Below are 24,672 nucleotides of genomic sequence, written 5' to 3'. Positions count from 1 at the left end.
TTGAGATTTTGTTCAGAAGTATAGGAACTCTGGTATAAGGACACATGCTTGCCACAAAGCAGTCAACTTTGGGCATAAAATTAATACAAATTATTACCCAAAGATGAGTGAATCAATTCTGGTTATGTTAGTCTTGAGAAGGAGCAGGTGTGCATGTATAGAGAGACATGTTTGAAATGCTTTCTTGATGCTGAATTTTCTGAGAGGATCAATAAAAGTAGATGATTTCCAGAGAGATTTTAAATGTCAGGAGTATTACTGTGACCTGCTGTTCACCCTTTTTGTAACCTAGAAGCAACTAAACTTTTATTGATGACTTTTCGGAAATAACATGTGGTAGAGAGAATACTGAAAAGGAAAATTAACAGTAAAAGAAAGACTCAAGCTGTTTACACTTATATAGAACTTTTCAACCAAGGATCTTAAAGTACTTTACAGGCATTAAATAAGCTTCACAGTAACCCTGAGAGATATTATCATTCCCTTTTACCGATTCGGGAATGGACACTTAGGCCACATTCACTAGTGCTGCTACAGGCAGATGTAAATTACCCCTTCCTTACTCAGCTAGACCCACTCCCTCCACTTGCATCCCATGGAAGAATTCATCACAAGGGGAAGGCACATGGTGTTAGTGCTGCCCTCATTCTGGATTTCTGTCAAGGGTTCGAGCAGCTTTACTTTGTACTTAAAGTATTTCCCAGTTGCTATGGCCATGCCTAGTTCCTGGCCAACATCAACCACTTCCTAGGCCTACCCACTGTGGTAGTGAAACTTCTGTTTCACATTATTTTTCAGTTATTGATAATCATATGCAAAATTTCCATATCATTATTCATGTGCCATCATAACACTACTTTTGGTAAGTTTCTCCTTTTAACAGGAAGCAGAATAAGTATTTTGACCCTCTTGCTAATTAGCCCTTATAAATCTTGGTGCTACTCACTTTCCTTGTCATTCTTGATACCTACCATTTATATTTCTCTTCCCTCACTGAACTGGCAGGTCACTACAGATTACTTCCCTGCTTTATGGTCTGTGTTGCTTAGCTATTAGTATTATGGCTGTCAAGTGATTAAAAAAATTAATCGCGCAATTAATGCACTGTTAAAGAATAATAGAATACCATTGATTTAAACATTTTTGGATGTTTTCTACATTTTCAAATGTATTGATTTCAATTACAACACAGAATACAAAGTGTAGAATACTCATTTCATATTTATTTTTGATTAGAAGTATTTGCACTGTAAAAAACAAAAGAAATAGTATTTTTCAATTCACCTAATACAAGTGAATTGCATTGTAGTGTAATCTCTTTATCATGGAAATTGAACTTACAAATGTAGAGTTATGTACAAAAAAACTGCATTCAAAAATAAACAATGTAAAATTTTAGAGCCTGCCTGTCCACTCAGTTCTACTTCTTGAACAGCCAATCGCTCAGAGAAACAAGGTTGTTTACATTTGCAGGAGATAATGTTGCCCGCTTCTTGTTTACAATGTCACCTGAAAGTGAGAACAGGAGTTCTCATGGCATTTTTGTAGCCAGCGTCACAAGATATTTACATGCCAAATGCCCTAAAGATTCATATGTCCCTTCATGCTTCAACCACCATTTGAGGGGACATGCTGATGACGGGTTCTGCTCAATAACAATCCAAAGCAGTGTGAACCGATGCATGTTCATTTTCATCATCTGAGTCAGATGCCACCAGCAGAAGGTTGATTTTCTTTTTTGGTGGTTCAGGTTCTGTAGTTTCCACATCAGAGTGTTGCTCTTTTGCGACTTCTGAAAGCATGCTCCACACCTCGTCCCTCTCAGATTTTGGAAGGCACTTCAGATTCTTAAACCTTGGGTCGAGTGTTGTTGCTATCTTTAGAAATCTCACATTGGTACCTTCTTTGTGTTTTGTCAAATCTGCAGTGAAAGTGTTCTTAAAATGAACAACATGTGCTGGGTCATCATCTGAGACTGCTATAACATTAAATATATGGCAGAATGCGGGTGAAACAGAGCAGGAGACATACAATTCTCCCCCAAGGAGTTCAGTCACAAATTTAATTAACACTTTTTTTTTAACGAGCGTCATCAGCATGGAAACATGTCCTCCGGAATGGTGGCCAAAGCATGAAGGGGCATATGAATGTTTAGCTTATCTGGCATGTAAATACCTTGCAACGCCAGCTACAAAAGTGCTATGCAAATGCCCGTTCTCACTTTCTGGTGACACTGTAAATAAGAAGATGGCAGCATTATCTCCTGTAAAGGTAAACAAACTTATTTCTCTTAGCGATTGGCTGAACAAGAAGTAGGACTGAGTGGACTGGTAGGCTCTGAATTTTTACATTGTTTTGTTTTTGAGTGCAGTTATATAACAAAAAAAATCTACATTTGTAAGTTACACTTTCACGACAAAAAGATTGCACTACAGTACTTGTATGAGGTGAATTGAAAAATACTATTTCTTTTGTTTATCATTTTTACAGTGCAACTATTTGTAATAAAAAATAATATACACTTTGATTTCCATTACAACACAGAATACAATATATATACAAATGCAGAAAAACATCCGAAATATTGAATAAATTTCAATTGGTATTCTATTGTTTAACAGTGTGATTAAAACTGTGATTAATCACAATTAATTTTTTTGAGTTAATCGCATGAGTTAACTGCGATTAATCAACAGCTCTAATTAGCATTATAAAGTATTTTAGCCTTCTTAGATTCCCATCTCCTTACTCCTTCAAAGTACCTGGTCTTAAACAGAGAGGAAGAATGATCTTCTGATTACATCATAGAACTAGGAGATTCCTGGCTTTGCTACAAAACTTCTGTGTGAACAAAATTAGTCATTTAATTTCTGTCTCAGGTTCTGCACCTGGATAATTACCCCAAAGGGGTGCTGTGACATTAATATCTATAAAGCACTCTGGGATCTTCTGATATTATTATTGTCCAGGGAGCTAAAGAATAGAAGGTGCTCACCAGCCAGTAATGTTTTCTTGTTCATCCAGATCAAGTTGCAGCAATATTAGCAACTTAAATATATTGAAATGATACTTGTCAATAAAAGTTAAGTGTTTGAAAGAAGAGCTTGGTAAATATGGTGTAAGATCTTGGTAAAAACTTGGCGTAAGTTCTGCCATATACCTTTGTAAGAAAGAGGAAAATTGGGAGCATCCTTGGCTTAAAAGTATTGAACTTTTGCATACTGTGATATTTCCCACTTTAAGCTCTATTTATCCTCTATACAATTCTATAGAAACTCTATGAAAGCTTCCATCATAAAGCTTCAAGATCCTATAAACTGCACTGAGAGGATGTAATTTGCAAAATTCCACTCATTTCCACTGAGGCAAAGAGCTCAGTAGGATTCAAAAGAGGATCAGACATTTATATGAAGAACGAGAGCCCACACAATTACATTAGATAGAATAAAAAGAATTCAGAAGAGTTACGGGATTGGGAAGAAATTTCCCTTCTAGGCAGGTTGTTCCAGAGCTGTCCACCGTGGGGTTTCTTGTACCTTCCTCTGAAGCATCTGGAACAGAATACTGGACTAGATAGCTCATTGGTCTGATGTGATATAGGAATTCCTATGTTCCTAAGTAATCAGCCGTATGCCATTTGGCTAAAACAATTCTAAAATACACGTTGATAATATTGGTAGCATGAAAACATTTAGAACAAAATCATGCACAACTTTATCAACTATTCCAAAGAGAGGGAAAATGAAAATCATGCTATTTTAAGATACTAAATTGATACAAATCAACAGTCAACTTACTTTTACATCTAAGACATGGAGCTCAACTCTAACAGTGCTCTCATCTTCTGTAAACATCTCAATCCTGTTAACGTGGCTAAAGTCTGCTAGCAGGGCCACCAAGTTCGTTTTGGTGTTGATCACGTGGCTGATACCATAGCGTGGCCCTACTAACAAAGTCACTTCTGAACGCTTTTCTCCTTGCTGTAACATAAAAAGAAGAAAATAAAAATTAAAAAGAGTAAGAAACCTGACAGGTTTTGCATAACAAAAATAAAATAAGATGAAACAAAAACAGCACTGCTACCCTGTTTCATTTTTATGAGACTTCATTTGCACAATATTTCTTTGCCATGAATTAGTAAGTTCTTCAGTAAGAGGCAAAACCAAACAAAACCCCAAAACACAAAAACAACAACAGTGACTGTACTAGATTTATAGTAAAATGCATAAAATAAAAGTTATCATTTTTTTTTGTTAAAAACTGACTGCATTGTGGTTTTCATGGGTGGATGTAGAATATATTTCTTAAAAGAATAATTTTTTATTCAACAACTTTAGTATTTTATAATTATACCCATGGCATCATCCACCAAATGAATGCTACCTCCAAGCTGCCAATCAGAATACAAAGGAAGACATTTTCAAGAAGAATGAAATAAAAGTGCTTGTGTGGTTTGATCCAATATAGTGTGTTTGTTATTTTAGAATGTTTGATTTGGACTTGAACTTCCTTAAAGCAAATGTGTGAGTCAGGCAGATGCAAATTAGTTGGAGAAAATTATCAAGAAAATAAAGGAAAAAGTTACCACTAATGTTGCCTTGAACACACGCCCCCCGTATAATCGCAGATCGCTGAGGAACTTGAGATAATGCACCTTGGCTTGCAGAGCAGACAGCTGAGGAGACGGAAACCTTTGATGTTATTACAGGAGTAAGATGCAATGGGGGAAATCAACACATATGGAAATGGAAGAATTAAAACATGATTACACAGCCTAAGGAGACTGGACTGTGATGAACTCATCAGCCTGGCGATAAACCATTATATATTTGACTTCCTGATGAAGGAACAGGATTTCAGATCTTGGAATTAAAATCTTATTTATTTTGATCAGATGTACTCAAGACTCATGTATGGGTTGCATCAGGGCACTGCAAGTACATTGGAACGTTTTCAGTAAAAGGAAAATGTTAGACTACTCCGATTAAACATCTGTTCTTTGAGGGATTTCAAGGGTAGACTGGAGTTTCTATTCATAATCACCAACAGTAGCAGTTCATTAAAATTTGGTTTACCAATGTGAATTTAAAAAGAACAAAATGTTTAAAAAATTGCTAAGAACAGCTATACATGACACATTTTGCTAGATACTTGCAATATACAGGATTTATTTCTAACTTACTTCTAAAAAAGTTTTTTTTAAACAAACAATAATTTAGTCACTTTTCTGCTACCCATAACACAGGATGAACCTGAAGAATAGAATAGAGATACATACAAACATGCCATAATTTATTTCCATGAAAAATAGGAATAATTTACAAATAGGTTTAAATGGAGGTTTTGGGGGGCAGGAGTGTTGTGTTTGCTTGTTGTTTAATTTTTTGTGAAAACAAACAATTTAAAAATTAAGAACTAAAGTACAATTTTTAGACAAAAAAAATCTCTTCAGTTCATAAAAATAATGTAGGTCCAAAATCTGCAGCCCTTGCTCAGGCAAAAACCTCAAAATCCACAGTTTAAAAAAATATATTTTCCATGCAAATCAAGTCCACCTTAGTTCCAAAAAGTGGACACACGGACAAATTGCTAAGGAGGAGTACAAAAGAATAGCACAAGCATGTCAGAACAAAATCAGAAATGCTAAGGCACAAAATACCTAGGAAGGGACCTAAAAGGCCATAAGACGAGGTTCTTTAAATTCATTAGGAACAAGAGAAAGATGAAGGAAAGTGTAGGCCCTCTACTTAGTGGGGAAGGAGAGCTAATAACTGATGACATCAAGAAAACGGAGGTGTTTAATCCTGATTTTGCTTCAGTTTTCACGAAAGATTAATGGTGACCACACAATATTAACAACATAGGAGGAAGGAATGCAAGCCAAAATAAAGAACAGGTTAAAGACTATTTAGATAAGTGAGATGTATTCAAGACAGCAGGGCCTGATGAAATTCACCCCAGGGTACTTAAGGAACTATGTGAAGCAATCTTGGAACCGTCAGCAATTATATTTGAGAACTCCTGGAGGATGGGTGAGGTCCCAGAAGACTGGAGAAGGCCAAACCTATCTTTAAAAAGGGGAACAAAGAGGAATAAGAGAATTATAGACCAGTCAGCCTAACTTGGATACCTGGAAAGGTACTGGAACAAATTATTAAACAATCAATTTGCAAGCACCTGGAGGATAATAGGGTTATAAGGAATACCAGCAGGGATTTGTCAAAACAAATCTAACCAAACTAATTTCCTTCCTTGACAGGGTTACTGGCCTAGTGGATCTGAGGAAACAAGTTATGATATATCTTGATTTTAGTAAGGCTTTGGCATAGTCCCACATGATATTCTTATAAGCAAACTAAGGAAGTGTGGTCTACATTAAATTAGCTTAAGGTGGACAACTTGCTGAAAGACCATACTCTGCAAGTAATTATCAGTGATACACTGTCAAACTAGGGGGACATACCTAGCAGGGTTCTGCAGGAGTCAGTCCTGAGTCCGGTACTATTCAATATTTTCATGAATGATTTGGATAATGGATTGGAGAGTATGCTTATAAAAATTGCAGATGACACCAAGCTGGGAGGGTTGCAAGCACTTTTGGGGGCAGGATTAGAACTCAAAACAACCTTCACAAATTGGAGAATTGGTCTGAATTCAACAAGATGAAATTCAATAAAGGTAAGTGCAAAGTACTTCACATGGGAAGGAAAAATCAAACACACAACTATAAAATGGGAAATAATTGACTGGGCAGTAGTACTGCTGAAAAGGATCTGGCAGTTGTAGTGGATCACAAATTGAATATGAATCAATGTGAGGTAGCTTCAAAAAAGGCTTATATCATTGCAAGGTGAATTCACAGGCGTGTTGTATCTAAGACATGGGAGGTAATTGTCCTGCTCTACTCAGTACTAGTGAGGCTTCAGGTGGAGTACTCTGTCCATTTCTGGGCCCCACACTTTAGGAAAGATGTGGACAGATTGCAGAGAGTCCAGAGGAGAGCAACAAAAATGAAAAAAGGGTTTAGAAAATCTGACCTATAATGTAAGGTTAAAAAAACTGGGCATGATTAGTCTTGAGAAAAGAAGACTAAGGGAGGACCTGATAAGAAGTCTTCAAATATGTTAAGGGCTACTACAAAGAGGACAACGATCAATTATTCTCCATGTCCACTGAAGGTGGGACAAGAAGTAATGGACTTAATCTGCAGCAAGGGAGATTTAGGTTAGATATTAGGAAAAGCTTTCTAGCCATAAGGGTAGTTAAGTTCTCGAATAGACTTCCAAAGGAAGCTACGGAATCCCCATTATTAGAGTTTTTTAAAAACAGGTTGAACAAACACCTGCCAAGGATGGTCTAGGTTTACAGGGTCATGACTGCTTGAGGTCCCTTCCAGCCCTATATTTCTATGATTTTACCACTCCACCCTGCCCACCAGTGTACCACATGCCCATATTATGAAAATTTGAATAAATACATTTATCATGCATTGCATCCTAAAAGTCTCCGGATTTAGGCTTTAGTGGTCAGCCTTCTACTGAAAATGTCTTCTCCTATCCTTCAGTAGGCATTCAGCCCTGGGGACAGATAGCTAGAGTAGTCAAGTGGAACACAATGGCTGTGAAAAGGAGACAAAACCTCTGAGATAGGCAGGGTCCTAATCATTGAAGGAAACCAAATTTATAACGATAACCACTTCCTGGATTTACTCTCAGAGTGGACTGGTAGCCACTACAGAGCACCAGGGTTGTTTTCACATTGGCCTGTCCTGCTAAACATGCAGGGGGCTGTACTATGCATTTCAAGAGCAGCCCTCAGCAGAGCACATGATAGCAGCCCAATCTGAAGGTAACAAAAAGCATAGATAATTTTGACAAGGGGTGCATCAGGGAGGCAGCGTTGTAATCTCCTTCCTAACTGAAGATAGTGTAAGCCATTGTGGGCCACTACTGCCAGCTGGGAATCCAGCAGCAGGGATGGATTCAAACATACCTGAGCTACTAGGATAAAATACATACAGCTGACACCATTTCAGCTTTTGCTGCAGCTATGTGAAGCGTACACATTGGTTTGTTCAGTTAAAAATTTGGCAATTAGTTAACCTCTAACATTTAGCAGTACTAAAATAAACACAGATTTATGTTCGTCTCTTGGGTCCTGAGCTGAAGCCCACTGAAGTTAATGGGTGTCTTTCTGTTGAGTTCAATAGGTTTTGGATCAAGCTGTTGGTATTCTGCCATTCACAGCGGGTCTCTGTATCTAAAAGCACTTAAAGCTGCATATATATGGCATAGATGTTTTCCACAGACAAATGTCCATAGACATTTTCCCTCACAGTTTTCCCGGTTGAAGCAAAGGCTTAATACCAGGACTAGGCATATTATAACAACACTGAAGATTCAGTTACAATAAGGGAGATAAAGTGCCAACTGTGGTCACTTTACCCTGCGGCACCAGAGCAAATCATCCTGTAGTACCATGAAAATGTCTTACGTCTGTGCCAGGCTCACAGGTTAACATAGCTTAGAGCATTACGCAGAGAGAACATAATTCTCTAACAGGTTTGCCATTAACAACAGGTGCTAAATGAATTTTAAAAATCCTGGGCATACCCTGGTGGTTAATCATCAATTTTCCACCATTCTCAAAATGAGGAGATGGTTTAGCTGGGGTATAATTAATTATTTTTAATTGTTCTTGGAAATGTGGTAATAGGCACTGAAAGTTATACAGTCTAACCATCTTTGAAAATATACTGGCTAGGTATTTCTCCAAAGAACTAAGTTTAAACATTTCCCGTGCATGCAGTCCTCTTTGGTCTTTAAAATATATTTTCCATTAAGATGCAAATACCTTTTTACCCGGAGGAACTAGGTTTTGATTTGCTTTGACAAGGTGTGAAAGTGCTTTCTTTATGTTCTTTTCTTTCATGCTTTGCAGCACAGCAGATGGAAGAAAAGTCTCTAATCCCCATTCTTTTCTGCAATAAAAGGCATATCTTTAAGTTCACATTCCTGTGTTGATTATTTATCTAAGACTAGATGGTGGCTGTGATGCTGAGTAAATGAAAGCCTGAAAGCACAGGGAGAGTTGGTGAAGGCACCAGTTGTGCTATAACAGATTATTTTCTGTACTCAGAGTACATACTGTTTCATAGACAAATAAGATGCTTTAACATTTGCGGTGTGAGGCTCTTCCTATCCCAGGGATTTTCCAAGCTGTTTTCAGAGACTCAGAGATTTCTCTCATTTTTAATCTTTAGTTCCTCACCTCCAACTTATGAACAGATGCAGGAATATACACATAAACTGTGGTACAATTCTACATTTTCTGTAAGGAACATTTGTTAAGGCACAATGGCAAGGGTTTACTTGCTCTGTTTTATTTGTTCTTTATTAGGGTTTTTTAGACCTATATTTCATATTACACCCAACTATGAGCACATTGGGCCAAAGGTTGCACCACGGTAACTGAGAAGGCAGTTTAGCTCAGCATGTGGTACACAACCTGTATATTTGGAGACACTGTTGGTATGTAACAGTCAAGGATTAATCAGTTCAAAGTTGGCAACTGCACCTCCCCCTCAGGGTCCTTGTGTTGTGCTGACCATCCTTCCAGACGGGGAGAGCTGTAAATGTTGCTCCCTCAAAAGTGAAGCGGAATCACTTCCAAATTAGCCATAGGGATCACATGAGGCTCCCAGCTCAGCGCTCCGGGGTCTGTGGCAATCTCAGAGGAAGAGAGGTTTAAAGCTGGTGTTTCAGGTAGAGGCCATGTTGCTAAGCACGGTTTAGTCAATAGATGGGCAAGTGCGATATGAGAATTAAAAGTGCACTGAAAGCACACAAACCTAAAATCAGGATATGCAGACAGATAGACCAATTGACTAACATGCAAAAGACCTACAAACACTATCTAACCTTTGTTTTTGAGGAATGCTCTATATGCTATACTTACTCAATATATTTGAGGGAGATTTTCTGAGTTTGTCTGGTGGTCACAGTCGCAATGTACATTTGTAATGCAGCCAGCCGCAGAGCAATATCATATTTCAGCTCAGGTCCAAACCTCTCCTGAACCACATCATTGCAGCTCTGCCAAAGAACCAGGAGAGGGAGCATCAAGTTCAAATATCTTTGACTTAAAAAGCAAAGCATAAACAAGCTTTTATGGATTGATTTTAAAGATGGCTGCATTATGGATTAACCCCACACTGAAAGGTGGCATTACACTGACAGTAGGCTATGTCTCTCAGAAGTGCTGGGTATTCATGAAGGTCTGGATGCCTCAGAAAAATCCAGGTAGCTGCCAAAGAGCAAACGGCGTGTGGATTTTGATACAACCATGTTCTGCCTGCATCCCCGCTGTGTGTGCACCATCTTTCTCATCCTCCAAGAGATTTTCCATGAATGACATTACAGGACAAGAAACAATTGGTGAGAAGTGCTGCCGGCTCACTTCCTTAAGCCTCCTAGAGCTGAACACTCTTTGGAAGGATGCCATAGCATTAGCATATAAGAGGTATTTTTGTGAGGACTTGGAGGGGCTAGGGATTTTGCTGGAAAATAAACACCTGCGCATCTCTCTGAATGTGGTGGGTTTAGGTCACATAACCAATATACTTAAAAATCAGAACCATCCCATTTTTATCTGTGAAAGCACAAATGAAAAAGTACATTCAAAGTTGCCATCTACACGTTTTCTTAACTTATGCTAAGACTGGTTATGTTTTCACTTACCTGTACATATAGATATTCAAAAGCAACCGGATCTCTTCTTAAAAGGTCAATGGGATCCTTTGGGACGAAGCTGATTCTGAACAAACATCTCATCTTATGGGAGCTTGGTCTCTGGGTCACCTAGAAGAGTGCAATCATCTTATTAGCACTTTGAAACACTGGATTTTGAATGCTATTCTTAGTTTTAGACACCTTAAACCTGATCCACAGCCCATCTAAGTCAATAGAGAGACTTCTATTGATTTAACAATGGGCATTGGATCAAGCTCCTCATTAGGTTTGGCAAAATGAAAATTGAACTTTGTCCGTCTTTAAATATGTATGTTTGTGGGACCAGGAGCAGCTGAAGAGTTATCAGGACATGAACTGCCCAAACACATCTAAATGCAAAAACAGTGGAAGCAGATTCTTCCAGTGAAATGTGCAAATTGAACTGTTGGCTACAGTTATCCTCCACTGACAGTGAAGTTGTTCCATGAAAAAAGTGACTTCACTTTAAGAGACTTTCACTGTATGATTTCCAAGTATTTGATCTTGGTAGCCCTCAAAGTAATAGATTAAACAGGTTTTGTTTGTATGTTTTTTTCTCAGTTACAGAACATTTGTTGACAGGGATTTGCAAGAAAATCTTACTGAAAATTTTTTGAGAAAGTAAAACAATGGGTGATGGTTCCAGGGGGGAAAAAAACCTTATTTTTAAAAGGGATTTGATCCAATCACTATTAAGCACTTTTTTAGCTATGTGATTCTAGACCAAGAGATTTCTCCAAAGACTATGTGATAACAATAGAGTTATCCACCACTTCAAGAGATAAACTTCTTTGCTTGACAGGCAACATAAAACTTATTAAAAAAGTAACAGCAGGCTGAGCATATTTACATGGTATCATAAAGTCGAACTACCAAGTAAGTTGGGGGACAATCAGATGAAATGGTCATTTTCCACTTCTGCTACAATAAAATATTGTCAGTAGCAAGTGTGTGATGGTAAACTGAAGTAGGAAATCCAATGAAGAAAGACATAGAATAATGCATAATAAATGTAGTTCATTTAATTCTACCAAATCTGGATAGAAAGTTAGCATTTTATATTATTTATAAATATAACATTATATATTAACAATTTATAATCATATTATTCCATTAATTGATTGACGGAAGCTTTGCTGAGCATTAAAATCTTTTAAGGAATAACCATCTTGCTCTAGCAATCTTTGTAATATATTGTAATTTGCTTAAAAAAACCCTCCAAACCTTTAGCTTGTCCTGCACTTTCTCTGTATCTCTGTTCCCAAATACCTAGGTGTAGCATGTGTGTGTATACATAAAAGCTCTGAATGGGATTTTCTTAAGCCCCCTGCGTTGGCCTAACTCTGCTCCCATTGATTTCAATGGAAGCTTTACCATTGACTTCAAAGAGGGAGCAGAGTGAGGCCAGCACTGAGTGCTTTTGAAAATCCCACACTCTTCGTATGAACTACGCACACAAAATTATGTTAAAAGAACTTCAGGTTGCATAATCAAGCACTCCAAAGTTAGGAAATACCAGATTTAAGGTTGCACAGGCCTCCTTGTGCATATGCATTATGATACACTCTTTAACTACACGATCACAGGGCCCTTGAGAGTTGCAACTGTTTTTCCATAGGACCCCTAAGCTTTTTTTTAGAAAGTTTTGCTAAAATAGGTGAGACACGATCAGAAGGAAGACAGCTTCAACTTACACAGAAATATCTTGGTAACCAGTCCGGACGCAAAAGACTAAATGATAAGCATTTCAACGCGTCGTGATAAACTGAATAAAGTTCTCTGGCCTGTTGCAATAGAACTTTTTATCTGCTCAGTGACGTTTATGAGTAGTTCTGTACAGGCTATGAAAAAGGATTTGATGCATATTTGCTAGCTATAAATATGATAACTTATGAAGTTTCATATCCTTTTGTAATGAGCTACCAAAGCATCAAAATATGATGTCTAGATAATAGACAAACTGACACTCCGGGAGAGTCATACTGTCATCACCAATAATCATGTGTAGCTGCTGGTAGTGTTTCATTCAGTGCATCTGAATTAATTCACATAAGTAATTGGAGGAACAGATAATTTACAGATTATCTAATGACAGGTTTCAGAGTAGCAGCCGTGTTAGTCTGTATCCCCAAAAAGAACAGGAGGACTTGTGGCACCTTAGAGACTAACCAATTTATTTGAGCATAATGATTATCTAATATCATTCATATCTACTTGCATGTATTATTACACAAACCTGAGCTAGAGTCTCCTGTTCATGGAGCAAGAGAAATTTGGTTCCAGCTCCTTCAATCCTCTGCTCCAGCATCAATGAAAAGTGTTCAATACACTTGATGGAAAGCTTTTCTTGGAGTGTTAAGATGACATCCTAATTAAGAGAGGATTTATAAAATGTGGTTAAAATCATGAAAGGTTTGGGGCCTGATTTTCCAGTGCCTTGCAGATTGTCTAGTCATTTACACAAGTATAAAGTGGAAGTTAAATACTCCAAGTCAGAATGGCTGTGTTTTACTCTCACTTTGCACAGCTGTAAACAATTATACAAGATAGAAACAAGTGCAGAATAAGATCCTTTAACTTTAGGCTTCTCTGAGTTAAACTCCAGACTTTCGGGACCAGATTTTTAGAATTGGGCATGAAAAATGTTTGTTGTATATAAAATTATTGTGATGGATGGTCTTTGTGGCAATTGAATGTGTAAATTATGTTCACACCTCAGATTCACCCTAAAAAGAGACAATATCTCCCTCCAAAAGAGAGAACATAAACCTCTCCAGCATTTCGAAGTGGGAACCACAAAATCATAGGGTGAGATTGGACACAATTCCCACAGATTTCAATGAATCTGAATAGATTTGTTCCTATAGTGAAGGTTTTTCTAAAAAATGTGCAGTGAAATCTCTTGTTAAGAGACATTAACACCCTTGCATTGTAGAGGCATATTTACATATTTAAAAATGATCAAAATAAAGTCAAGAATAATGACATGTCTCCTAGGCAGCACCTCCAAAGTTGGGCTCTTGTTTTCATTATAAAAGCGAGGCAGGTGGGGATAATAGCAAAACTCTTTCACAGTGACATAAATCTTAAAATAAGGGTGATCATTTCAAGTGTAATTGTTTCTAAAATTACAATTAAGTATTAAATTGACTAAATCCAATCTTTATTTCACCCGAACCTGTTCAACTATCCCTAATTATCACTTTACTTTCTATGTTGATCTATAAAGCATATCGAGATCATTAACATCATTCAGCAATTATTGTTATTTTAGTAAGTGCAGTGACAGAGAGGAATACAAAATAAAATCAACACTGAAATGCAGATTCATGATGTACTGGTGAAATTATTAAAGCATTTACATCCGTCCCAATGATTGTTAGATATACATTAGGGTCCAGATGGATAGGATTTACTAAAGAGAGCATCTGTTGAATAATAATCCAAGAACTTTAACAGAAATTAGGCCAAAAGTTGATTAGGTAGATTAATAGATCAATTAATCATTTTTAATGGAAGTGTTAACAGCTTGGTGCAAGAGTGGTGTGAGTGTGTGTGTTGGCGATTGGACAGGAGTCTATAAACCTTAAAAAATAAACCACATAATTAATCAGTTGCAAGCTAGTACAATAGTGTAAGTTACTATTATTACTGTGTTGACTCAGAGGGAATTTAAAGCCTACCCAGTCAATCTACTCTTATTGACACTTCTAATTTGTGCTCAAACACAAACAATATAACAGTAATTTGAAGAAAGATGTTTGCTAAAGAAAAGTAATATGACACGGACATGTGCTGTTTACTAATTGCTTTTTCTGAATATGCTAGGAGGTGCATGTGTCCAATTATTAAAACCAGCCAACATTTTTCTCTTTAATCTGTAGAGCACCTTGTATTAATTCCTAACCAATCTTCTCTCCCAGTTCCCAGTACCTTATAATCAACTGATCAAAATTTCCCAGCCTTCATTTCAGTAAAAATCTGTCCTTACCACAGCAGCTGAAGAAAACCGAGGTCAAACTGATTGAACATCATGAAATAATCACTATGAAAATCATGTTGATAGAATAAAATGGGAAACTTTTGAATAAACCGTTGTGATAGAAAACATCAAGTGCTGAAGTGGAAAAGAAGAAATCCCTCAAGTCACTCTTTATCTACTTATATGATCCTCATCACCATAGTACCTTGAAAACTCACGTGTGACTTTCACAGAGAGAAGTCATCCTGACAGAGCTTTCTTGGGCACTGGTCCTAGGCTGTGGAAGGAACTCCCACAGGAACTAAGGACCATCACAAACCTCACCCCTTCCACTATAACTGCAAAGTGCATTTCTTTGACCTTGCTTTCTCGAACACAAACACAAAGCAATGTGTGTGTGTATGACATCGCCAAACAAAACACTCCACTGCACACATGCGGGAACAAACACATGACAGCTGTTAGTCATGTTTCTTAATGCACTGTTGGAAGGTACTCAGATATTATGGTGATGAGTGCAGTATAAGAACCTACCTAGAACTGAATAGAACAGGTTCTACTCCCTACTTGCATTAACCGTATGTCACAACTTCACCTTGTGATTTAACCTCTCTATGAAATATGTTGAAGAAAAGGAGACAATACACTGACCTGAACAATTTATTGTCATTATCCTGTCCTGATTTCACTAGACTACAGGCTAGATGATATTCAATTAGCAACCAACATCTTAATCTTCTTACCTTCTGACTTTGCTGACAAATCATACTGGCACTGGCAAAGTATCAGGCCTTAGCAAAGTCCATGCAAATTTAATTAAGCTGCAGTCACATTAAAATTATCACTCCTATTTTTGCTTCATTGACACAACATTATGCTTTTATTGGCAGAATCTTATTACTTCTTTACTACTCACATCTATGAAGCCAGCCATGAACAATACAATGATCCAGGCTCAGGCTCAAATTCTGAGCTTATTGTAGTTTTTGTTTTTCTATTACAAAGGCTTTGAAGAATATTTTAATGGCATCGTTGGCACTGTACATTATGAGGTTTGGTAGATTAGCCTACCTTTATTGAAGTACTGCAGTCGAAACGGAAGGATTTGGTTTGCCCATTTTCAAGATATACCTTCAGTACGTTTGGCATGAAGAGAAGTGAATTGTCCTTAACAGTTTCCTGTTAAAACAGATTAGTGAATTAGATTACACTTCACATGCAACAAGAAGAACCTAGATTTTATTCTATAGGGAAGAACACCATACAGCAGGGAAGGCTGGTAACGTCTAAAAACGGGTATGTTGGATCAAACCCAAAGCAGAATTAGCAATGCCTCGCTGCAGGAGACTCCAGTGATATGCAGTATAGCTAGTATAGCTGCATATGACAGACCCACCAGTTGTTAGACTGCATGTCCACAGTGCTGCAACTATGGTGCTAGCATTAGCTTTTCCATCTGTAATTGGTAAATCTGATTACAAATAAATGACTACCATAATGAAAGTTCTGTCCTCATTTACAGCAGAAATCTGTATTTTCATGTGGAAATGATTCAGTTGTTTGTTTTTAAGTGATAAGAATGCAGCACAAAAACCCTGGAAATTTACCAGTTTTACCTGTCCTTTTGCACCATTGCTTTGTTTTTTACAATAATGTTCTGCAAGAACATGTGACGTATGCAGATGCAGTTAGAAAATACCTATTTGGGAACTATTTATCACATCACTGTAAAGTTACATTGTATAACAGGCTGACCTCTCATGATGTCAAATTAAACTCATATGGTCAAATTCATTCCTGCTGTACCTTCATGGACATCCCTAAAGATGCATCAGGGATAGAACTGGTCAATACTCTTTTCTGCAATGTGTAGCAGTGAGGGCTGGTGCCAAACAGCAGGATATGAATACAGCTCTGGATTCTGAACTAGAATGGAGTGAATTAATTATTTTTTGGTTCAGAAAAAAATGGCTAATTTCAAACTGGAACTGAATTTTTTTAATTTCTTCCTCACTGAAATGAAAACATTTCATTTGGGTTGATTGAAAAAACATTCAAAAATGTTCAAACAATATTTTTGAAATGAAAGTCAAGTCAAAACAAAACAATATTTAATTTCAAAATGTCAATTCAAAATGACATTTTGTTTAGAAAATGTTGATTCAAAACCAAATGTCAAAATGGTTAATTTAGAAAATGTGGAAATGAACCGTTTCAACTTAAAAATCTTTCCCCATCATTTTCAGTTGCCCTTAAACTGCACTTTTTGGCAAATGTACTATTCAACTGAAACATTTTGCCGGGCTCTATTCACCAATATTTTAGGGCTGTTTGGATGTGGGGTTTTGGCACAGGCTCCTCCAAAGTCATTTTTCACCAGCATGTGGCACACATTCCTGACACCTGAAGCCAATTCAGAAACCTAAACACCTTGAAGCCATTGTTTAAAATAATATTTCCTCAGATAAGTTAAAAAAATATTTTTTTAGAAACTAGAAGGCCAGATACATTAAAAAGAATACAGGGTATTTTTTTTTTTGAAGAATCTGGCCTTGTTTACTTGAACTGTGTGAGTAAAAGTTGATGATACATGTTACTGCTATGACTCTCGGTGAGTATATTATTTTCCTGTTTATTGTACCCTGTGCAATTTAAATCTTAAAACTGAAACAGATAAATAACATTTTTAAATTAAAAATGAAAAACAGAAATTTCTCTTTGACTGCAGAATGCTAATTTAACATACTGTTAATCTACGGATTATATTACAGCATCCCTACTATGGTAGCGTCAGAAATGCTGTGGAGTCTCATCAATGTGTTGCTGGCAATGAAGTGCAAATATTATCATTCACAAACAATAATGTATATTGCTTGTTTCTATTGTGACAGTCTGGGAAGGGGATTGTAATGTTAAAAGGAAATTTGATTCATTCATGGGGGGCAAAACAGAAGGCGATTATTGGTTTTTCAAAGTGAAATTGCTGATTAACAACATGAAAATTACGAGTTTTCTCTATGTAAACAAAGAACTCAGAGGAAGACATAAATGGATCACCAGCTTCTGGCAATTTATAAAACAAGCAAGCAAGCCAGGAGTTCTTCTTTAAAAAGCTGTGCCTTTGGAAGGAGGCCTGACTTTGCCTGGGGACAGGTTAGGGAGAGAACAACTTAAAGTAGATAAAGACCTCTTTAAAATTCAGGTTAAGTTAGTGTTAATCTGTTTTCCTGACATACTGCTTCACTGGAGTTTACAGGTTTTCCAGTTACAAAATTTCCTTTAAAACAACAACAAAAAACCCAACAACTCTACAGAAGAAAAACAAATCCTATGCTAAATTAAGATATGAGCCACATGAACTGTAGTCCTCCTGGAATTTTAAATTTTACATTTACAAAAGTCTGAAGATTTTGTAGTGCTCTGGGCCTAATTAATGGGCTTTAATTTATTTAGATATTTTAAAATGTTCCTCTCCAAAACCTCTACTATATTTTCTACAACAGTACCAAGGTTGTGCTTACTGTACATTTTTCTCCCTTTAGAACTTTATAGAGTGCCTTTGGCTAAATGGTCTTGTTCCTTCTTCAAGTTAAAATGGCTTGAGGTACTCACTGAAATCTGGCCATTGATAATGACCTCTTCGGAGAAGCGCACTTTGACCGGGTTGGACTTCAATCTTGCCTTTTTTGCAGCACTGATAAATGCTGATTTAGGAGACTGGAAGAAATAAATAAAACATTTCATATAATTCTCAAAGCATAACCTATCCTTCTTGCCTCTGTGACATATACTCTCCATTTTCTGATATGTCAGGTACCACAAGTATATGACAATATGCTCTGTGCATTGTTAATTGAATAATTAAAGAAAATTATAGTATTCCTGGAGGTATGGAAAAATTAAGTAGATACAGACACATGCAGTGAAAGGTTGCACCTTATTCAGCGACTAGTCTGGACCAATATGAAGTGCTCACACAGTCACTGGGAACTTCTCATGGGGCTTTTTCATTGATTGCTGTCAACCATGCTTGTTTGCATGAGTGAGCCGTGATCAGTGACCAGTCAGTGACCTTTTATTCAAACACCAAATGGAAAACTTTTGCACTGTTTAATGTTGACACACACACACATACACACAGTCTCTGAAAGTTTTGCAATCCCTGTAGCATCATTATATGACTTTATTTCCACTTACAGACCAGCTCCACCGTAAAGAACATGCAGACTTGCCCTCTATTCCACATACTCTATATGGAACACTTGGTAGTGACGCATCAGAAGCTAACTAGACTCCATCTCTAAGACACGTGTCACCACTGTCATGGTTCCAAAGCGTGCTGTGCTTTAGACCCCTTTTAGTCCCTCTTAAGCATACCCCCCTCTGGGGACTACCTGCACTCTTCTTTAGGATGGAACCATGTGGCCCTACCACTCCTAGACTGGATCTCTGGTTAGCAGCCCCCCGTTTCCCAACAGTGTTAATACAACAGGCCCAACTGTGTTTGGCACCTGTAATTTTTCCTCTGGGGACCTGTGACTGAGACTGATTCAAGTGACTCAGAAAATCTTCTTCAAACCAAAGTATTATTTATTCACTCAAAGGTACACAGAATGCAGAGTAAACAATAAAGGCCTATATGTTTATTTCCCCTTACTTAAACCTTAGTCTTTCCTTGTGAACTTTGGTAAATTACATTCAGCCCAGTTACCTCCATTTCTGGATTGTGAGAAGCAGCTTCTCCTACTGCAGAATCCTGCCTGTCTCTCCCTCTCTGTCTCTCCTGGCATTTCTGTCAGTTTGCTCACTGGGCAGCCCCCTTTCTTCCCTAAACCAGCATCTTTAAGGTATTAGTTTCTCCTTTGCTCCTAGGTTTGGCCTGGGAAGAATAAACTTTTCCAGCCTAGGTGGAGTGAAGCAAGGGGTATTCCCCAATTAATACCTTCCTTTCCCCAAGGACCCTTGGCATTCTCTAAAATAGCACCTTACTTTTGCCATTATTTCATTTCTTTCTGGTTTCTCCCTTACAGCCTCCTTTGGCAGGATATAACATAGATATACTGAATTGCACGTGATGTTTATAAGAAATAATAGAGATATTTCCCTCATTCTTCCACTTTTGGAAACTGGTACAAAATTATAGATAATTCATCACTGACCCTAATTCAGGAATCCTCCAGTCTACTTTTGTCCACTGCACTCCCCACCAAGTTCACACAAGGCCAAATGTTCAGTCATTAATCAAGAAAAATTCTCATTGAATATCGGGAGTTTTGGCTGAGCCATGACTGGATGATTTGGCCTATTTTTAACAAATTCCTTCTGCTCAAACAAAAAGAAAAGGTTTCCACTTTTAGCAGCAGTAGGAAAGATGTGTTAATTTGAGATCAGTAATATGCTTAGGGCTCCTAGGGGAGATTTTTAAAAGCAATCAGCTTCGGTCTGACTCTGCCCTCCTCTCCCTCCCCTCCACCCTCGAGGTCACTGGGTGAAATCTTGGTCCTGTTGAAGTCAAAAGGAGTTGTGCCATTGACTTCAATGGGCCTCATATTTCACCCACTGACTTCAACGGTTGAGCTAGGCCAATGGTGAGCATATTTGAAAATCCCACCCCATGTCATTGAAGAGTTATTTCATTAGCTCTGTAGAATTCCAGTACCCAAACGGTTGGTTGGGGGGTGTGTGTGTGTGTGTGTGTGTAAGAGAGAGAATTTAGTGCATGAATGGATTGATAGAATTTACTGCATGAATGGATTGATAGTGCTGGAATAAATTCTCCATTATCCACAAAGCGCAGCAATATATAATTTCAACACTCCCTGTCACTATGCTTCGAACATTGCCCAGGAATAGCAACCATGGAGTTGGTTCAGCCTCCATGTCCTTCCAGTCCTTGGCCTTTGTTAAGACTGATTAAAAAATATTTTTGGTGATGTAGACACCTGGCTTCTAGAAACTAGACTGACATCAGAAACTCATTTCACACAGACTACTGAATAGCCATTAGGTACCAATAACTGCAGCAATTACAAGATACGACCAAACACAAACTGGGTGCACTAGGAGTGAAAGGCTCTGTATTCTATTAGTAAACCTAGCGTCATCCCAGTTCCCTGAATCCAAACTTGAGCCAGGAAACACAAGTGTCTCCCTTCCTCACATTCATGGATCATGCTTATCTGCCCTTTCTCTGACAGCCGTGACGGGAAGCTGCATATTAGAAATGTTATATGATAGGAAATTCCCAGGTAAGACTAATTGGGATGAGTTGCAAAAACCGGAGAGGACTGTTAAATAATACAGAAAGATCTGAAAAGATTAGAAACATTAACCCAGAAAACAACAAAATGAGAATCAGGTTAGAAAAATGCAAGCTAATTCCCCTGTGGAAAATAATCCAAGGTGCACACATTCAGTGAGAGGGGCAAAACACAGAGAGCAGTAATGTAGAGAAGAGTCTGGGTACTATAAAGTTTGGGGTGAGAGGTCAGGGATCCTGAACCAGGGATCTCTTGAGGAAGTAAAGATCCATGCCTGAATACAGTTTGATTCAGGAAGAGGACAGTTTGGGGATAGCAGGATGTTATTTTGCTACAGTTTATTTGCCTATACCTGCTGTCAAAATTTATTGGTCACAGCAAGAATTTATGCAAGGAAACAAAAAACAAAAACAAAACACAAAGTAAAATTTCACAAGCCACATGAGTTCCCAGTGAACAGTAAAATATCCAGAACTGTAACCTTCCTCTGACATGCTTTAGGGAAAAGGCCATTGGCTCTCTGATCTTCTAATGGACACACCTCAGGGCTTGGCAAAAGGAGCATTGCTGCTGTGTGACTCTCTGTAGCAATTCAGTTTTGTTAAAATACACTTTTGTCAGAGGGAGAAAGAATGGTGCACTGGTCCCATTTAATTTCTTTTGATACTCTCAAGAGAGCTTGAGAGGGAACTAGAATGAAGGTCAGGTTTCATTTCAGGATCCCCAGATAACTGAAAATACTGCACAAGTTAAGAAGTGCTAATAAAATGGGCTAATCTAAAGTGCAACCCACTATTTAAATTTATTCTGGTCTAATCATCACCACATGCCATAGAATTCAAGACAACAAACATGGAAATAAAACCTGTTACTTCTCTCACAGGAGAACGATTCTTCCCCACTGCCCAAATGTAACTGCGTTAGTCCTATATCAGTCTCCGGACAATTTTTTGTTAGAGAGACCCAACACAACACGGTCACTAGATATCGGACACTATGTGAATGACCAGAAGGATGTATATGCATATCTGTGAGGAGCATATGCCCCAGGGGAAGTGGCTGGGGCAGTGCTACACATACTCCTTCTACTTCCCCTCACCCTGTCTGCAGTGTGTATGGGAGAGAGAAAGGGTGATGTTTCCTTCTCATTCCTTCCCTCCTCCAGTGTGTGCAGGGTGCTATCCCACAGGGTATCCAAGTAATGGAGCCTGACCTTCCTACTTCTGGTGGCAGTGGAAAGCAGAGCCATGAGGGGGCTGGCTGATTGGCTCTCACCTGACAAGGCAGGAGAAAAGGGATATTTTCTGTTTGCTCTAAATGCTGGTAAATCACCAATTTGGCTCTGATCCGGTCCAGCCCTGCCCTTATCCACCTATAATGGGCTTTACAAACCCCATACTGAGAAAGGCAGAAGGGAGGGGAGAGTCTTCCCTCCTTACAGGCAATCAGGCTGGCAATAAAACAAGCCCAGCTATAAAGGAAGGAGAACAGAGGGCGAGGGAGGCAGAAAGGCCTAGGATAGCAAAGGGGCCACAGCACCACGTCAGGCTGCCTCTAAGAAACAAACAAGGAAACAAAAGAAGGCTGCAAGCCCTGAAGTTGTAGGGTGGAGAAACTCAATTTGGGTTCAGAGTTTATGGACTGGTCTAACTGTAGGCAAATTGAAGGGGATCAGTTAGGAGAAAGCTGGAACGCCAAGAGAAACTGCACCAAGGGCAGGAGACACCCCCCTAGAGCTAGATCTCATATGATGTAGGCGATTAGGCCGATCGACAAGTTTTGTCTGGAGGCTGAAAGGAATTTTTGCCATATGACAATATTGGCAAAATTGCTATGTGGGTTTTCTCACCTTCTACTCAGCATCTCAGAAATCTGGTTTGGTGGGGGGGTTACATTATATTGTCATAACTTTGCTGGATACCAGAGCTATTTGTGGGTTTAAATGGTTCCAAAATGAAGTCCCTGTAACACAATGGGTTGCTTGGGCAGGGGCCCTGAGTGTACCACTGCATGATAAGGGGACATGTCTCTGTGTCCCGCACAGCATGGAGTTCCCATTTCTCCTATATCCTGTGTGGAGGAAGGGAGAGGGGCTGGGACCCTGGCTTCCAGCTTCCCCCTCGTGGCGAACGGGGGAAGTCCCAGATGACTGGAAAAAGGCTAATGTAGTGCCAATCTTTAAAAAAGGGAAGAATGAGGATCCTGGGAACTACAGGCCAGTCAGCCTCACCTCAGTCCCCGGAAAAATCATGGAGCAGGTCCTCAAGGAATCAATCCTGAAGCACTTAGAGGAGAGGAAAGTGATCAGGAACAGTCAGCATGGATTCACCAAGGGTAGGTCATGCCTGACTAATCTAATAGCCTTCTATGATGAGATTACTGATTCTGTGGATGAAGGGAAAGCAGTGGATGTATTGTTTCTTGACTTTAGCAAAGCTTTTGACACGGTCTCCCACAGTATTCTTGTCAGCAAGTTAAGGAAGTATGGGCTGGATGAATGCACTATAAGGTGGGTAGAAAGTTGGCTAGATTGTCGGGCTCAACGGGTAGTGATCAATGGCTCCATGTCTAGTTGGCAGCCAGTGTCAAGTGGAGTGCCCCAGGGGTCGGTCCTGGGGCCGGTTTTGTTCAATATCTTCATAAATGATCTGGAGGATGGTGTGGATTGCACTCTCAGCAAATTTGCGGATGATACTAAACTGGGAGGAGTGGTAGATACGCTGGAGGGCAGGGATAGGATACAGAGGGACCTAGACAAATTGGAGGATTGGGCCAAAAGAAACCTGATGCGGTTCAATAAGGATAAGTGCAGGGTCCTGCACTTAGGACGGAAGAACCCAATGCACAGCTACAGACTAGGGACCGAATGGCTAGGCAGCAGTTCTGCGGAAAAGGACCTAGGGGTTACAGTGGACGAGAAGCTGGATATGAGTCAGCAGTGTGCCCTTGTTGCCAAGAAGGCCAATGGCATTTTGGGATGTATAAGTAGGGGCATAGCGAGCAGATCGAGGGACGTGATCGTTCCCCTCTATTCGACATTGGTGAGGCCTCATCTGGAGTACTGTGTCCAGTTTTGGGCCCCACACTACAAGAAGGATGTGGAGAAATTGGAGAGAGTCCAGCGAAGGGCAACAAAAATGATTAGGGGTCTGGAACACATGACTTATGAGGAGAGGCTGAGGGAACTGGGATTGTTTAGTCTGCAGAAGAGAAGAATGAGGGGGGATTTGATAGCTGCTTTCAACTACCTGAGAGGTGGTTCCAGAGAGGATGGTTCTAGACTATTCTCAGTGGTAGAAGAGGACAGGACAAGGAGTAATGGTCTCAAGTTGCAGTGGGGGAGGTTTAGGTTGGATATTAGGAAAAACTTTTTCATTAGGAGGGTGGTGAAACACTGGAATGCGTTACCTAGGGAGGTGGTAGAATCTCCTTCCTTGGAAGTTTTTAAGGTCAGGCTTGACAAAGCCTTGGCTGGGATGATTTGATTGGGGATTGGTCCTGCTTTGAGCAGGGGGTTGGACTAGATGACCTCCTGAGGTCCCTTCCAACCCTGATATTCTATGATTCTATGACCCTGGACAGGCCTGAGGGTGTAGAGTGGCCTTTGTCCTCAGACCTGCCCTCAGATTTATAGAAACCAGGCTCATTTGTAACCAGTGAA

At 38.9% G+C, this 24,672-nt stretch overlaps 1 protein-coding gene across 7 annotated transcripts in view; it reads right to left on the bottom strand.

Moving 5' to 3' along the window:
* FRMPD4 (FERM and PDZ domain containing 4) overlaps window positions 1-24,672 on the bottom strand; it is a 437,407-nt gene that overhangs the window by 7,261 nt on the left and 405,474 nt on the right. For all 7 annotated transcript variants that reach the window (XM_043537816.1, XM_043537815.1, XM_037900261.2 and 4 more), the window contains 8 exons: window positions 18,364-18,468; window positions 15,823-15,930; window positions 13,006-13,137; window positions 10,740-10,859; window positions 9,958-10,094; window positions 8,854-8,980; window positions 4,586-4,675; window positions 3,798-3,980 (listed from right to left, as the gene is read on the bottom strand). In XM_043537816.1, the coding sequence (XP_043393751.1) occupies window positions 3,798-3,980; window positions 4,586-4,675; window positions 8,854-8,980; window positions 9,958-10,094; window positions 10,740-10,859; window positions 13,006-13,137; window positions 15,823-15,930; window positions 18,364-18,468 (1,002 nt within the window). The remainder of the gene's footprint in view (window positions 1-3,797; window positions 3,981-4,585; window positions 4,676-8,853; window positions 8,981-9,957; window positions 10,095-10,739; window positions 10,860-13,005; window positions 13,138-15,822; window positions 15,931-18,363; window positions 18,469-24,672) is intronic.

This window comes from Chelonia mydas, chromosome 1 (genome assembly GCF_015237465.2).
Source record: "Chelonia mydas isolate rCheMyd1 chromosome 1, rCheMyd1.pri.v2, whole genome shotgun sequence".
Classification (NCBI taxonomy): domain Eukaryota; kingdom Metazoa; phylum Chordata; order Testudines; family Cheloniidae; genus Chelonia; species Chelonia mydas.
The sequence above is the reverse complement of the archived record's forward strand: the minus strand, read 5'-3'. Positions and strand labels throughout refer to the sequence as shown.